This window comes from Amphiura filiformis, chromosome 1 (assembly GCF_039555335.1).
Source record: "Amphiura filiformis chromosome 1, Afil_fr2py, whole genome shotgun sequence".
Lineage (NCBI taxonomy): Eukaryota > Metazoa > Echinodermata > Ophiuroidea > Amphilepidida > Amphiuridae > Amphiura > Amphiura filiformis.
Window position 1 is genome coordinate 20284940 of NC_092628.1, and position 17019 is coordinate 20301958.

The following is a 17019-nucleotide window of genomic DNA, read 5'->3' on the forward strand; positions in this document are numbered from 1 at the left end:
TGGACAACCATCTCCTTGTAATGGAAGAATTTACATTCCATGGTGTCAACATACAAACTATTCCATGTCGTTTCAGATACGTATTTTTGTAACGTTTTCTGAACGTATTATTCTAACGTTGTCACCAGGTCTGGTCAAACACATTGCATCAACGTCGAAACAACGTCATTACAACGTCATAATGACGTTATATTAACGTCCAAAAGTCAACGTCGAAAATAACGTAGTCACAACACGAATACGAGTTCACAGATTTACGTATTTACAACGTAGATGAAAACCTAAGTGTTACGTCCGCGAATGTCGTGAATACGTAGTGTGTTAGCTGGGTTTGTGTTCAGGAGAAGGTGTTTTTCTTCGCTGGCCTCTTTGATGCGCTTCAAAAGATCAATCAGCTCTACTCTGCTGCTACAAATAAGAGTGGTATCATCGGCGTACCTCAGGTTAGTAATTCTTGTATCGCCAAACTTCACTCCACCTTTAAACCCCTCCAAAGCTGTCTCATTATGTCTCCAGAGTAGATGTTAAATAGGTTTGGTGATAGCACACAGCCCTGTCGTAAGCCTCTTCCAATCTTGAACCAATCTGTGTCCCCACTACTTGTTCTGACTGCCGATTCTTGGTCTTCATATAAGCAGCTGATCAGATCCACAAGATGACATTGGGAAACCCATAATTATCATAGTTTCCCACATCTGAGGGTGTCTAACACAGTCAAAAGCTTTACTGTAATCTATGAAGCACATGTAAAGAGGAAGTATGCTCTCTGTATTTCTCAATCACATTCCTGATATTGACAATTTGGTCCCTAGTCCCCCTTCCTTCACGAAATCCTGTCTGCTCATCAGATATTTCTTGTTCCATTTTGTTCTTCATTCTCTTGATGATGATCTTCAGAAGCACTTTACTTGCATGACAAATCATGCTGATGGTCCGGTGATTGGCACACTCTTTCAAATTTCCCTTCTTTGGCAGTGGAATATATACTGCCCTGCACCAGTCTCTCGGCCATTTTTTCCAGATGATATTACATAGATGCCACATTAGGTCTATCCCTTCTTTCCCAGTTGCCTTCCACAACTCAGAAGGTACATTATCAATGCCAGGCGACTTAGCATTTTTCATTTGTTCCATGGCAAGCTTAACTTCAGCTCATTTTAATTTAGTTAATTAAAAATTTTTGTCATTCTCGCCAGTGAACTTCTAAATACTAGTGTAAATCTAAAATTTTACTGTTTTATATATACTCGTATACCGCGCCAATAAAGTATCCTTACACTTGGGAAAATAATCACAATTTCCAAACTGAACAATATTGGAGTAAATTTGGTTTTCTATGCACTATCTAATCTTGCACATTATGACACCACATTGAATCCAATGTGACTTCAAGAAGTAAAGTTACAAGCATTAGAGTAGACGTCCAGTTTCAAAAGTAACAAACTGGCTTATTCAAAACTCCACAGACCACAAATCTGGTTTGAGAGTGGTGAATGGCTAACTTATGCGTTTGGCTTTAATTTAAAACAAAAGGAACAAATGAAAACAAAGAACTGACAAATAAAATGAAAGTTATGAAAAGTACAGAGAAGTAAAAACTGAAATAAAAACTGCTGAAAAAATCCTTCATTGAAGAAACTGTGTTGTCTCTTTGTTGCGCTAGTCGGAATCTTTTTGTGCCTTATAGGCCAGTTTGTCACTTTTAAAACTGGACCTTCGTCTATTCAAATGCTTTTGATACCATAAACACGATACGCGCGTATCGTGCCTACCCACGAAAAACTACCCTTTTTTTTTTTTTTTTTATCGCGGATGGTGTACAGGTCACAATGGGAGTGACCCGCCGGGGCAGGATTAGATAGTGCATCTATCAAAAAAAAAAAATTTACCCAAATGTTGTTCAGTTTTGAAATTGTGATTATTTTTCCAAGTGTAATGATACTTTATTGGCGCAGTATATCTAGCAGAATTTGATTTTGACGTTTTAGTTTTCATATTTTTAAAGGGCCATGTTAGGGCCTAAAGAACTCTCAGTGCTAATACCAGCATTAGAAAGTGACGATGGTTTGCGAAAGCATTCGTTTGGCCTTGACGATGGTGAAGGATCATTCAGTAAAGTCTGCCTATGGAGACAACCCGGCAATGACATCACTGGCATGATATTTAGAGCAAGAAAAATGGTAGACACAGCGGAAGAAGTGAGTGTTTAATTTTGTCTAATTACTCTTACGGAATTTTTTTGTATTTGCATATAAATGCACCATAATGTGTAGATTTTTCACGCATGCCCTCCAAATCCACCAAAGTGTCCAATTTTTTGAAAATATCATATGCCTCAAATTAAATGGTCATTAAATGACCCATACAGTCCACGTATTAGATGCAAGCGAAAAAACCTCACAGTGGCGTAGCGTGGGTCATCATATTGTGTGTGGGGGGGCACCGACCATGATTGGGGGGCACCGGGTCTGATTGGGGGCACAAGCCGTTTTCCGACCATTTTCCTATGGGATTTTTTTAAATTTCAGATCACGTGCCCCCCCTGTGCCCCTATGACGCTACGCCACTGAATCGTTACAACCCCACCCCAAAATTAATCCGCCGGGCTACGGATTTGGTGATACTACATGTCAGATGTCGGTGCGTACCGGAGCTACAGAGACAGAATATTTTCAAATCTGTTCAGCTACAAAAATGATTTTATAACATTGTAATTTTAATGTTAAATGGGCCAAAGAAAAATGCACATTACAACTTTTGGTCAATTATGTCCCGATATTCCGAGACAATGGCGACCTGCCGTCCCCCACCGGTGCACCGGCCAGTACGCCTCTTCCTCCATGGAGGTTGTTCTTTAGGAAACGTATCTTCATCAACAGCTGTTCCTTGCTCCTTAGGCATAAGGTACTACTATTTTCACTTCCGAATTGTGGCGGTGCATTGTCAATTTCTTACTTTTTTCTCAAACCTTCAGCTCCTAGGTGGAGAGGTTTATCACTACCACACCAAACTAATGATGAAAGAAGCACGCACGGGAGGAAGTACTGCTTGGCATCAGGATTATGGGTAAGACGCGTCATATGTCAATGATACCGGGTGTCCCAGAATGATTTGTACCGTGTTTGCAAAAATAACTAAAAATAGAAGACGGGTAGTGTATCTATTTTTGATACCAGCATTATAATGCTGGACAAGTCTCCTACTTATTCTGTTAATTTCAGCACGCTACCTTTATTTGTTTTAGCGTGGCATGCAATAATGTAAAATCGATGAAAAACCTGCTTTTCATTTTCAGCGCAAACGACTCGCATACCCTTGAAAATGGCACGATACGATTAAATAAAGAACGTGGGATGTTTGGCACAGCATTTCGACGACAACTACTGGTGGGGTTGCGCCTTAAATCTTGCCGGACAGCTGCAATGTTCGCTCTAGTTCTTACAGTCTTACGAGCACCTGAAGCTTCACTCTGAAGCTTCGATTCCTGACAGTTCTGTGCTCGTCAAACTTCTTTACGTTATACACTATCGCTCCTTTGACTTTTCTGCGTGCTCGCGGAAATCGTCTAATGAAACTTCTTTGCGTCTCAACATAGCTGCCGGTTTGCCAGTAAGTTTTTGAAAGAAATCCACGCTGCTGTACAATAAATTGAGGAGCCATCTTTTCTGTACCACAACCAGTTCGACCTCTGCAAGCATTTCAAATGACATGGACCTCACACCACAATAACTAAAACTACCGCCAAAGAGAGAATGGGATGAGGCCACAAATCCTTAATTCCATATAATGATTGCTTCGTAACGTCATAAATAATAGATAGATATCGGCTATTTAGTGGAAATATGAACAGGGCCCAACTAAATACCTGCATAATTTTTCCAAATAACTTTGTGCTGAACGGTTAGTAATGTTACAGATTTTCAAAATAGGTTGCGTTGTCAAAACTTAGAATTCACCATTTTTACGCAATCATCTATAACTTCTACTAGAAACGTCCAATTTTAAAATCTAAAAAATCTGAGAAAGCTAAATATATGTTAAACTTAAACTTAAAATGTAAAACAATATGACCATTTAACATGCCCTTCATACCTAAAAATTCCATCTTTCCCGGTATAGATCATTCTGGGACACCCTGTACATACACTCTATACTCTAAAGTGACTTCAACCTTAGAACTACTGAGCCATATCTTGTAGGACTAGGGGGGTTACATGCCCCTAATTTTCAATTACAAACGTCATATACCATTATATTTGTTACCAAAATAAGTACAAACATACCCCACATAATATCACTATGACGTCATAATGTGAACGCGCCCATGCAAATTTAGGAAAAAGTCAGGTGGTGTATGACGTGCAGTCCCTAAATTCAGTAAATTTTCATCGTCAACCGTGTAATTGAATGGGATTATTTTGAAATTTTAAAACGCTTGAAATATCACACAAAAATATGCCTATGTTGATAAATAATATAAATACAAGCTAAAACCGTTGGGGTTCGATAATGAACCCCACAAAACTAACCGAGTATATGGAAAATGCCATACGGCCGGGCGGTTTCACGGGTTGCCGGCTCGATCATGTCATCCGCCGCCTGGAAAAAGTATAGGCAGAATTGATTTTTGGCTAAAAATTCTACGAACGGGCGATTTTCACCGAATTTTCTCCTAAATATACAAGGAAATGACGATTTCAACCTAAGTAACAAATAAAAAATATCAGACGCTCTTGGAATAATTTTACAAGAGCGAAATGAAAATCATACATTTTCAAAAACCAATGGTGGGCCTCACCAACCCCCTGTCACTAAAATGAGCGCAGAAGATTGATCTACTTGGGTCGTTTGGGGTAAACACGCGCGTTTTTGTTGTTGTTTTTTGACAACTAGAGTAGACAGTCTTTAATTTCCATGCAAAAGAACAATAAGATCGAGGGTCCCATCACCGTGGGGTGAACTTCGCCCTATTACAGAAAAATACAGCACTAATTGTTTATGATTAAAAATGTTGTCTCTTCTCTTTTCTTTTTCTAGTTCTTGGTATAAGAATGGATGTCTGTATCCTGACATGCTAACTGTTTTGGTTGCTGTTGATAAATGTGATAAAGAAAATGGCTGTCTTCAGGTAATATTCTAACCTAATCTTGTTGCCCGCCTTCACCCGCTGAAGGCGAGGCATTCAGCCTGTACGGTTTTGTATTGCGGGAAATTCGGGTTAATGCCGTGTAAGAGTATCTCCACTTTAACCAAATAATATTTACATTAAATATTTAAATCTTAAATTCTGTGACAGGTATTGAAGGATCCCACAAAATGGGGCGTTTTGACACCATAAAGGTCGGAGGTCAGACAGCTTGTGACCCGGAAAGAATTGATCAAGCAGCCAAATTACTGAAACTGGTGTATGTCGACATGGAACCTGGAGATGCGCTGTTCATTAATTGGTATGTCCAGACTAATGGTTATCAATAATCGATCGCCGATTTTATATATCCTTAACACACATTCGTCAGAAAATAAAAATGAATTGAAATAGATTGGATAACGAGTACTTGTTGAATGTTTGCAGTAATAACATTGTTTTTAATCTTAGTTGTAGCTCCTGATCCTCTCTACTGTCCAACTATCAATTTCTTTCCTCTGCTTTTCATTTATTCTCACTTTTGCACAAAAATCAGCAATTAATTTCCTGAGTAAACCAATTTATTAAAATACTACAGCGTATCAATGGACCCAAATTGGACACGCATTTAATTCTGGTATTTATTTGATTCTTTGCAGCACCCTTTTGCACAAGAGTGATCAAAATAAGAGTCCCAGAAGACGCTGGATGCTTATCAGTGCATACAACAAAGCAACTAATAATCCAGTGAAGGATCATCATCTTCCGAAGTACAGTCCATTGATGAAGGTAATATCTAAACCTACAATCTTGGAAAAAAGTACTTAGAACACTTGGCGCGCTATGTGGAAATTCCATGAGCAAGTTTTTCATGATCATGGGCATAATGTGTATTGTGTTTGGAGTAAACAGGACATCTACGACAATGACTTAAACTTCTCCTCGCCCCATCAATATTGATATAAAATTGGATCGATTAAGCCCATATTTATTGGTCGAGCTATGAGTTTTAAAATATTGGACGAGACGTAGTCGAGTCCAATATTTTAAAATATTGGGCGTAAAGCATCCAATTTTATTATTGTTATGTTTTGGATCCAATATTTGTACACACTTGGATTCAACAAAACATAATAATGGAACACATTGGACAACTGCTCAAGACTTCCAAGATTGTACAATGTAGTCAAATGTAGGGAAATGCAGGTTATTAATGATAGGGATTACACTTTAGTATGCGAACCATATCCCATGTACCAATGAATATAATTTGAGTGATTCGAGTGATTTGACGCAATATAATTCAGGTGCCTGGGGTGTTTTGCAACAAGTAATAAGGAAATAAAAGTCGTCTGGTGGTGTTTAAAGTGATCAATCAAATTTTGATGAGTCATCTTGAAAGGTTTTATTTGTTATTTTGGCTATCGTGTTTCTCGTACAAAGAACTAAAAATCAACGTTACAAAATGGTACCCATGGCATTCTTCAGTCTATTGAAGGAAATTTATTGAAGGAATCTGGGGAAGGAAGCAAGTAGCAAAATATGTCTGATACCTCAATTGAGGTCATTACTTTACGTTTGCCTTATTCATAAAAACAAAGGAGAATCCTATGACCTTTAAAGCCTTAATGTACGATCTTTTTAAATGTTTAGATTTTTCTTTTTTTCTTCCAAAATGATAAAATAGTTAATATGCAATCATTATGAGAGTTCCCAATGCATTTGGACGCGAAAAATATTTGAAATTTGCAAAGAAACAACATCATCAACTTCACCTCTATCATTCAAAATATTTCACTTCGTAGGAGACTACGATTTGCGATCGTTCTGACATATTATCACAATCTGAAAAATTGATAATATGTCGCACAGTGTCATCGCCCCGATATCTTCATGGCAGAAATCGCCATGGTAGGTTTTCGTTGCTCGCGTCGTTGCATGCATAGCCCTGCATAGTTGATGACTTTTGTCTACCAACTTGTCCTGGGCGTAAGTCCAGTCTTTGTTTTTCATTACTTTCTTTGTTTGTCTGTTTTGCTGAATAAAGATTGATGATATATAATATAAAAAATATAAATATATATAATATAATATATATATAATATAATAATCCACCGCCACGCATGGCCATTTTGTTCCGACCTGTTTAATAGTTTTGAGACGCATAATGGGCCGAAGGACATCTGACTAAGGCTACTGACAATAGCCCGCGGTGACTGACCTCGCTGTTGTGAGCATAGATTATCAAAAATCTATGGTGTAAGTTAGCATGGTACGCCATAGGCCACTGCTTTTAGACTACCTCCACGATTGACCTATACACTGCGCTATATAATTCGGCACATAACAAAAGCAGAATTATTGTTAGTTTTTGAGTTCAAGACACAAGCTTCTTTCTCAAGACGCTAGCTAACGACTATCATATCTGCTCAACGTGTATATTCAAGTGCAAGGAACCACATCTGGCTTCTTTATACGAAATCATTTACGGGAGATATTCATTACTTTCTACCCCGGTGTCCAAAGATTTTCGTCTGAATATCAACATCGTGCATAGCACATTCACGTGTATCGATCCCGGGTATTTATTTTAGTATCTCTGCTGTACCAAGTAATTATTAGCCAGGCGATGTCGGTGTGTGTCGTACCAACAGAAAATCATCCCGTTTTACTACAAATAGGGCGAATTTGACAGTTTGCTCATAGATTTAAGTTGCTACAAATAGGGCGAATTTGACAGTTTGCTCATAGATTTAAGTTGGAACATGTGTAAGTATTACAAATATACCAAAAAATCGGTTATGAAAAAATAAAGGTATATTCTGAAAAAAAGATCGTACATTAAGGCTTTACTACTGTGTATTAACCAGATATCGCTGGAATCTCGAAAGCAAGCAAACAATTTGCCTTAATTTTTACCAAAAGTGGAGCAACAATGACCTTTGTAGACCTACATGTACCCTGCCTGCACAAGAAACAAATCGACCTTATGCATTTTGTGCTCTATAATAAACAAATTCGTATTCGTACCCACATACTTTACATTTATGGGATCCATTAGATCTGACGAAAAGTGTATTAACAGGAATTACACTAATGTTTGCCCCTGTATGATCCCGTGTGCCATTTGTCAAAATACTGTTTGGAAGATAACCGACTATAGAATTCAGCGTATCTGAATTTATTCAAACTTGCCAAACGCACCGGCAAACACATCGCGATTTGTCTAAAATAGAAGTGCTTTATTGTCGTGTTTTCCACACTTTTTTTAGAGAATAATATTTTGACATTTTTAAATTTTTGTAGTGTTTCTTCATATAAAATGTTTGAACTACATGTTTTCATGACATTATTTTAACTGTATGTTTTCACTGTATGTTTTAACTGTAACACTGTATACTTTCATTCTGGACAAAATTAAGTCCACTTTTTTTGAAAACTTCAAAGAAAATTCACATTGTGTGGCAAATATGAATTTCCAAATCATTATCCATACAGGTACAATGTTTTAGGACAGCTTTGTCACAGTCTAAAAAGGTTTTTTTTAATTGTTATTATCAGTATTATAACATGGTATATAACATTATAACAAATCTTTATTTAGCATACGGGCGTATAACACCAAACCAAATTAATTTCCATTCTCAGAAAAACCCTTAGATGGCTTAAAGGAAGCATTAAAATGAGCACAAATTTGCATAATTTTGGCTAAAGTTGGATTGGTCATGATTAGTGATATTAAATCCTGCAATATCCTGTATCCTGTATATAACACGTTTATAACATCTTCATTTTGTAGGTTCCTAATGAAGCTATTTTGGCATGTGGCAACAAGACTGACATGCGTGGTAAAGATTTCCTGGATCCAATGGAAGACAAGACGATACATCATCCTAAAAAACTTGCAGTTATGTGAGGTGCTTAAATTTGTAGAGCTATTATTATGGAAAATAAAAAGGAAATTGACACACAAGAAACCAGGTAGAGAGTACCTCGAGGCAGCACAAATGTGGAGCTGAAGTTACTAGATTCGTAACGTCCTCCCACAACCACAGTTTGGTGTAACTACTATACGAACAAAATCAGGTATAACAATTTCGTAGGAAGAAGTTGCCACCAACGCCTAGGCCTAAAACTAAACATAATATATTTCAGTCTAAAATGAACGATTTGTGCAAAAAGAAAAGCAAATTGCGCGGAAAATGGCAAATCGCGGGAAGAAAAAAATAAAGCCATTTTCATGGAGAATTGCTTGCAAAATAGCCAATTGAGTGGGGTAACTTGTATATTTCATGGTGGGTGGAAAACACACCGACACAACGAAGAATGAATGGATGAAATAAATTGATTGATTGCTCGATTTATTGAGACCTGTGCTTACATTACTAATATTAAGCACTGGAAAACATGTCTTGAAGTGGTAATATTAAGCATTTTAGTTCAGCTGTCTTTATGGGTGATGGGCTGTCTATTACGGAATAAATGTAAATATAATCAATGAATAGGATATGTATTGTATTATGTTTATGATATAATCTCATGCAGGCCCCCGGGGGGGTTCTTCCTGGTTGAAGGTATACGGGGATGTGCCACGGTTTTGGGGTACCTTTTCAGCGATTTTGGTATATCGATGGGTGGGTTTTCAGTGGATACCAATGCGCCCAATTGGGCGCATTTGGGCAAAAATGCCATTAAAGCACCCAATTATGGCAAATTTGGGTGCTTTTTGGGTGCTTTTTCTTGAAAATTGGTATACTGATGGGTAGCAAAAACAGCAAAAAGTAGGTATAGAGAAAGTCAGCATCCGAAAGTCTGCGTGGCACACCCCCGTACAAAATTTTTCGAAGAACCCCCCCCCCCGGGTGCAGGCCATACCGTCTTTAAATTTGATCGCTATTAAAAACCATAGTTAAACCCTGATGGGGTGCCTTTGCAGCGCGGCAAAAATTTAATTTGTAATACAGCATCCTATGTCAGGAAGGTCAATCTTGACGTTTTCCTTTTATTGCTGACAGCAGAAAAGAATAGGATAAACGCAAGACGTATATAATTTCTATGTGCATGTTCTTATAGTTTGTGGTGTGGTGGGTGTGGGAGTGTGCGCCGGAGTGCGGGGTGTGGTATAGGGGTGTGTGGGGGTGTCTGCTAAGAAAGGTCTTAACAGATTATTATCTATTAATGATCATATAGAATGTAAATCTTAATTATTATTAAAACAAGGCAATGTGACAATTGTTTTACTGTGTTTATTATTTACACTTGTTCAATCCGTAAAAAAAGGAGCCGGCTGAACAGACGGTACTAACCGACGATGGTGCCTGATACTATGCTTGATACGAATGTACCTAAAATATAAGTACATAAAAGTTCATTTATTAACATAATTGGTATATATGTTAGTGGTATAGAAAACAATTCACGTCAACAAGAACGTGGTTTCAGTTACATACGTCTTCATTAATATTATTAAAGAAAATTACCAACGGGAAATTATTTCCTCAATGGACCCAATTTCTTTGGAAAAGCGCCCGCGTTCGTATATTATTATTAGATCAATATTGTTCTAATCGTTCGAAGTTTTACATGTACAGAGTAAGAGTTGCATTACAACGTTCATAAGGAGGTTAAGGTTTAGGATTTAGGGTATATAGTTTATGGTAAAGGTTTAGGGTTGAGGTTATAAACCTTCTTTGAGACATTATAATACTGCACTTAGAACCTCACGTACCGTCCTATATACATTCGCAAACAGGTCGGCAGATGGGGCAACGTATATATGAATGAACACAAATTTACCTGTCAGGCAGAAATTAATCGGTGGTTGCAAACATAACGTCGACACCCACCATTACATTGGGTTATTCCAGTTGAAATCCACACTACCTTGTGAAAGATTTTGGAAATATCTTCCACAGGGGGAGTATGTTTTTCAAATGTAATTGGTCAGGGTTAATCATTTTGAAACCCATACTTCCCCTATATTATGGCTTTACTTATCTTCCACAACTGAGTATTTCAAATGGAAGTTACCCAATTATTGTCTATTCTGTTCAAAACTTATAGTGCCTCTGTAGAAGACTTTAGCTAAATCTTTAGCCCATTGATTGGTAAAATGTGACGGGGCCAACAGATTCCATCATTACATCTCGCAAATTGAGATTCCTTCATCATGCTATGCTCCACCGGGAGTTGTACGGAATAAGTGCCATCCATGTCATTTACATGTGTTCCATAAAGCTCCAGAAGCATTGCACGTAGAAATCCAATTTTGCATAACTATCTCTGGAGATTCCCCGATGAGGGCGTGACTGTATGTCGAAAAAACCAGAAAAAACTGCGTAATTGAATGGATGTTTAAACTAAGGGACCGTTCACAAACACTTGTTAGGGGGCCTGATGCAAAATGAGGGGCCCTTAAAAGTTTTGACTCTCCTAAGGGGGGCCTGAAAACATTGACCACAAATTTTCCAGGGGAAATTGAGTTTATCGCTCATTCTACAAAATCCGGTGCCAATAGCCCTTTTTCCATTCTTTGGTCCACAAATACTTTGTCGAGCATTTAGGGCATCAAATATGATACGAGATCTACATGGACATATATAGTTTTCCATAGTTTAAATGCTTTCTTCAGCCTGGTTAACCCTTGCAAAGGCTCAAAAATCGCTAAAATTGCGTTTCCACTGCTCAAGTGTCAAATCTGACCCTTAATATTTTCTTTGAATAAATGCGATATCTTTACATATTTGTTGTTTTTTAATTAGATAAAGCGCCATCATATTGCATATCAACATTATTTTTTAGTGATTAAAACGTCTTTGTGTAATTCTAAAATAAATTGCACTATCCACCAAAACGCTGTCAGCTACGTTACCCCTTTTTAACACACGTTATTGGAAAGACTAGAGGTATCAACGTAGTTTGCGGTTTTTGAACGAAAACACTCATAGGTTTTTAAAAATAACAGTAAAAATCGTGATGCTGTAGCATTTTTGGCATGGAAATTTTGTAAACATTGAAATTTTGACCGACCATGTTAAGACTGGTGAGCTACGTTACCAGAATTCCATAGTATGCACTTGTATAACAAGTACTTCCTAATAATATGTGATAGGTACCAGTGATCGAACCCCATTTATATTAGAATTAACCGACATAACATTCTAACATTCGCAAATCACATCAAAAACATTAAAAACCCGTGAACTACGTTACTGTGAGCTACGTTACGCACTCATTTAATGCATCTTTAAAACTTCTATAAAATGGTGAAATCGGTGTTACATTTCACTCAAGTGATCTTTCATTTGCTTTTTATGACCTTGGATTAAGTAAAACCAGCCCATTTTGTAGCCGGTAACGTAGCTCACATTACATTGAGTTTTAGTGTTAAAAAACATCATGACTTCCTGAAAGAAAAATATACAAGTGGTGTTGACAATCTTTTACATCTGAAAGTAGTGATACAATTGCTCTTAAAAAAACCAAAAAGCAGGTCTTTTTGAACAACTTAAATTTTTTCAATTTTTACAGTGGATTGGCACCGGATTTTGTAGAATGAGCGTTATATGCTTTTCTCTGGGGTTGACCCATAATTTTCATGTCAAAAAAGGGGGGCTGAAATTTTTTTTTTTTTTTTTCCCCTAACAAGTGTTTGCGAACGGTCCATAATGTATATATGTAATAAATTTTGTCGATCGTTGTTATTGATAATACACGCACAAAAGTCAAGATGTTTACAATTTCTGCATGTCTGAAACATGCTCCTTGCAAGAAACAGATGTAAATAAAATTGGTATTGCCCTTTATTAATATTCAACTTTCTACAAAATCCAGCATTTCACCAAGGTCAGTTTGACGATTTGTTTTCAAAACTTCGTTTGACAGAGGATCCCGTAACAAATTAAGCTTCCTTCATCATGGTTGAGGTAAATTAGATACTGAAAGTACAAGAAAGAATAAGAAATGAAAGTAAAAATTACCCCTATAATTTTGGTTTAAAATATAAAGATCCATTGATTTCATAGGATAGCAATTCTTTATAGAAATGTTTAAGTATTAATTGAATAGCAAAATTATCACACACGAAGATTCTCGAAATTGTAATAATATGTTATCAGAAACAACATTTTGAAAGTATTTGCCGACGGAAAAAAATACTTATCGACGGAAACGTTTAAAATATAATCACAAAGTTGAACAAAAAAGTCAATTTTGCTGCACACAGTCTTATGTTGTTTACTTGGGTTGTTTACCGCCTTTGCATTGAATCAAATGTACAGGAAGACCACCCACTATTCGAGGCTTCCTATCTATAAGCTGTTATGGCAGCGCGGAGGTGGTCACGTGCGGTGCGTTTAATTATATAAATACGTATTTATAAATATAGTCGAAGCATACTGTTGATGAAATAGTTCATTATTCCAATGGCATCCATACAAATAAATCAGAATACTGAATGTCTAATCACATTACCTTTTTTACATTCGTATTCACTCGATTCTGTTTCATCCAACTTAATCGTATCATTTGGCAATATGATGATTTCTTCTAGAACTACACCCTCAGGGGCACATTCCACTGATAATGGCCCAACTGTGCAATGCAAAGTTAATGTGTGACTTCGATCTTGTAACAATGATTTGGTTATACCTCGTAAGTGTATCCTGTTGGGCAAATCTAAAAGAAGAAGAATTATCAGTAATTATAATGAGACTCGGTGTTGTTAGTTGAAGGCAGTGAGTCTTCAGTTCGATTCCTAGTAGGACCACGCATGATTTTCAGGCATATTCCTTTTGTTTCTGCTCTATGATAAAGAAGTTCGGTGTATTAACAATACGTATGGGGGATTTTTATGCCAGCTATACCAGCACAATACCAACACTGGCACTCACTCATTCACTGGCTGCTGAGGAATTGAGTAGGAGGAAAGATGTACGTCCAATGTGAAACTTTTTGTCCCGGCGCTTTTATACCAAGGTTTTAATCCAAGACGGACAACACAATTAGGCTAATACACGCATCATCAAAGGACATGGCTAGAGTATTAGCGCGTACAAAAAACGCAACGTACCACATCCAGCCTCGTCCGAACCATCTAAACAATCGCCATACTTCCCATCACAACGCTGACATAGAGGGATACATGTTCCATCTCCACATGTATATTCCAATTCTTCAGAGCAACCGCATTCCGTCTCATCTGTCCCATTAGTGCATTCAGTAGTTCCATTACAAACCGCGTCACGAGGAACGCATGGATAACCAGCCTGCAGAACATGGAACTTTCAATGTATACACCCTGTCTCAAAAAAAATTGTGCAAGTGAAAAGTGCCCTCTTTGGCAATTAGAGAATGCCGTTGTGACATGATGCTTACATCAACGTAAAGGGCGTAGTCTTAGCTCTCAAAGCCGTTTGTTATGTTCAATTTGCTTGTTCTAATCTCGAGATATGTTTAGTTAATAGCGAAACGGTAAAATCACAAATGTGCCACTTTTAATAGGGAAAAAGGTTGCACATGTAAATCAGTGATAGCTTCAAGCTTATCAAGAGTTCCTATGTGAAATCAAAAGAATGCATTAATTACACAACAATGCAAAATTGTTTTCACTGTTTTACCATGGTATAATGATTCTATTTTTCAACTTAAAACAGATTAAAAGACAAATAGAAATTTCATATTCTGCTGTAACACATGTGCATGTCAATGGCAAATACTATTCTCTTTGTCATTGAAGACATGTTAAAAGACAAACAAATATTGCACACTTATAGGTTAATGAACGCATATCACTTGTTGGGAGAGAAATTAGACAAAATAATGCAGTCACGCTGATGTTGATGGGTGTAATGCACGAGCCCCGAAGGGGGGGTGCATTAGACGCATCAACATCAGCTATCATTGATTTACATGTACAGCCCTCTTCCTTAGTAAAAGTGGCACAATTGTGATTTTACCCTTTCGTTGTCAACTAAACATATCTCGAGATTAAAACAAGCAAATTGAACAGAACAAACGGCATTTGAGAACTAAGGTTGCGCTGTTGACGTTGATGTCAGCATCATGTCACAACGGTATTTTCTAATTGTCATAGAGGGCGCTTTTCACTTGCACAATTTTTTTTTGGAGACAGGCTGTAAACGATCTTTTGGGAAAAGGCATAATACATATATGTATATTGTAAATTTTAACATTTTGGTTGCTTTTTACCCTTGAGATAACCGATGCAGCACTGCAAATGTACTGCAATGACAAAAACTTCGATAGGTAGATCAATGCGGTAAAGTCTCAAACACATTGTTTGTCGCGCACACATTTAATGTGTATCGTTGTTGTTCTACAGTTAGAACTCGGAAGAGAATCATATTAATGTGCTAGTACTAGTCAAATTGTAGGTGAAAAAACTAAATGTGCAGGAAGCACCGGCAGCTGGCGAAAACGCCAATGACTCGACTACATACCGCCGGCTTCCTTTTTTATACCAAAAGAGACATCCCTTTTGGCACGTCATTGTTCGTATAACACCAATGGTTACAATCTTTTGTTTTTCCTGAATTCGGGATATCCCTATAGTTTATAGGAACTTTGTACACTTTAAAAGTATGATGTGGTGCATTCAACCATAATTCATACAGTAGTGATATCGTCATTTCCCTTGTCTTTTTTGTTCATACACTCGATTTTTGTCCTGCTTGTCAAACTCATAGTTCGCGACAATTTTTTCAGCATGTAATGGTTGAAACAACTGTTACGCCTAATACTATTCTGAAATTATATAGGACTCAAATATCGCTTTGTGTCAGTACTGCAAAATAAGACACGTAGAATATTGTAGAAGAATTTATAGCTGTTTGTCAGATGTATTTAACCCCTGGGTATTTACCTGTGTATCACATGGAAACATCAACAGATCATCAGAACAATCGCAGTCCAACTCATCCCTGCCGGTCACTGGACAATCTTGCACACCATCACATACGGAAGTGATATCAATACACGGGTACCCGAGTGACAAGTTACATGGGAACTCTCCAGGAATGTCTACACAGGTCGTACAATTGATTTCATCTTCACCATTCTGACAGTCGGATGTTCCGTCACAGATTTGCCTGAAAATGAATCATCGAAATCCTTTAATATGACCAATGACATGTCTTGGTCCGGCTATTTGTTCTAATCCAAGTATTTGTGTCGGAACTCGGAACCATCTGACCACCCAAGCCACCTGCTTCTAGGACTGAAAATAGAGTGTTCCTCTGGCCCTTCACAGACCCTTTGGATGCAAACTTGCTTTGTAATCCCCGTTATGCCCGTATGGAGCCTGCTAGCCGGTCAAAAGAATTGCGTGGTTTTAAAGTTTGACACCTGCTTTGACCTTGATATTAGACCTTACCCATGTTATACCCCAGAGTTTCAAAGATATCCATTCGTCCAAGACAAAACTATTCCTGATGACTACCCATATCTTTCCTATAATTAAAGACAGAGATAAAAATAATTTATCGCGTCTGATGTCACTGTCAATTACGATCCTTGATTGGTTTACACAGGTTAATCAGCGCGTAAAAGGAAGACCGATCTATCTGGTGATGATCGGAGAAAAGGAATAGCAGCAAATGGCGAAAAATTACGTACTTTTACAAGGCAAAAAGCAGCTTTTCTAGGCATTGTGGACATGGTGCCTTCGGTTAAGAAAGTTTCCTACTATAAAGACCTAACTTATGAGATGGTTTGCATGTCGAAAGGTGCAAAATTAACAATAAGGCGCCCGGTTATAAATCCGCGTTCAGCAAGTCATCATCACGACACTTGTAAACAAACCGTGCTCGAGTTTGATTGACAGATGACGTCAGACGCGATAAATTCTCTTTATCTTTGTCTTTCATTATAGCAAC

General features: G+C 37.6%; 1 protein-coding gene across 1 annotated transcript; it reads left to right on the forward strand.

Annotated features, from left to right (window-relative positions):
* Positions 1-2009: 2009 nt before the first annotated feature.
* On the forward strand, positions 2010-9412 carry LOC140156946 (L-proline trans-4-hydroxylase-like). The gene is made up of 6 exons (XM_072179994.1): positions 2010-2198; positions 2975-3066; positions 5038-5130; positions 5298-5447; positions 5785-5914; positions 8925-9412. The coding sequence occupies exons 1-6, from the start codon at positions 2010-2012 to the stop codon at positions 9039-9041; spliced, it is 771 nt and encodes a 256-aa protein (XP_072036095.1). The 3' UTR covers positions 9042-9412.
* The last annotated feature ends 7607 nt before the right edge of the window (positions 9413-17019 follow it).

Coding starts and splice junctions, on each gene's coding strand:
- LOC140156946 (XM_072179994.1), top strand. CDS start 2,010: ATGTTAGGGCCTAAAGAACTCTCAGTGCTAATACCAGCATTAGAAAGT. Junction 2,199..2,974: donor TGGTAGACACAGCGGAAGAA/GTGAGTGTTTAA, acceptor TCAAACCTTCAG/CTCCTAGGTGGAGAGGTTTA. Junction 5,131..5,297: donor GAAAATGGCTGTCTTCAGGT/AATATTCTAACC, acceptor TTCTGTGACAGG/TATTGAAGGATCCCACAAAA.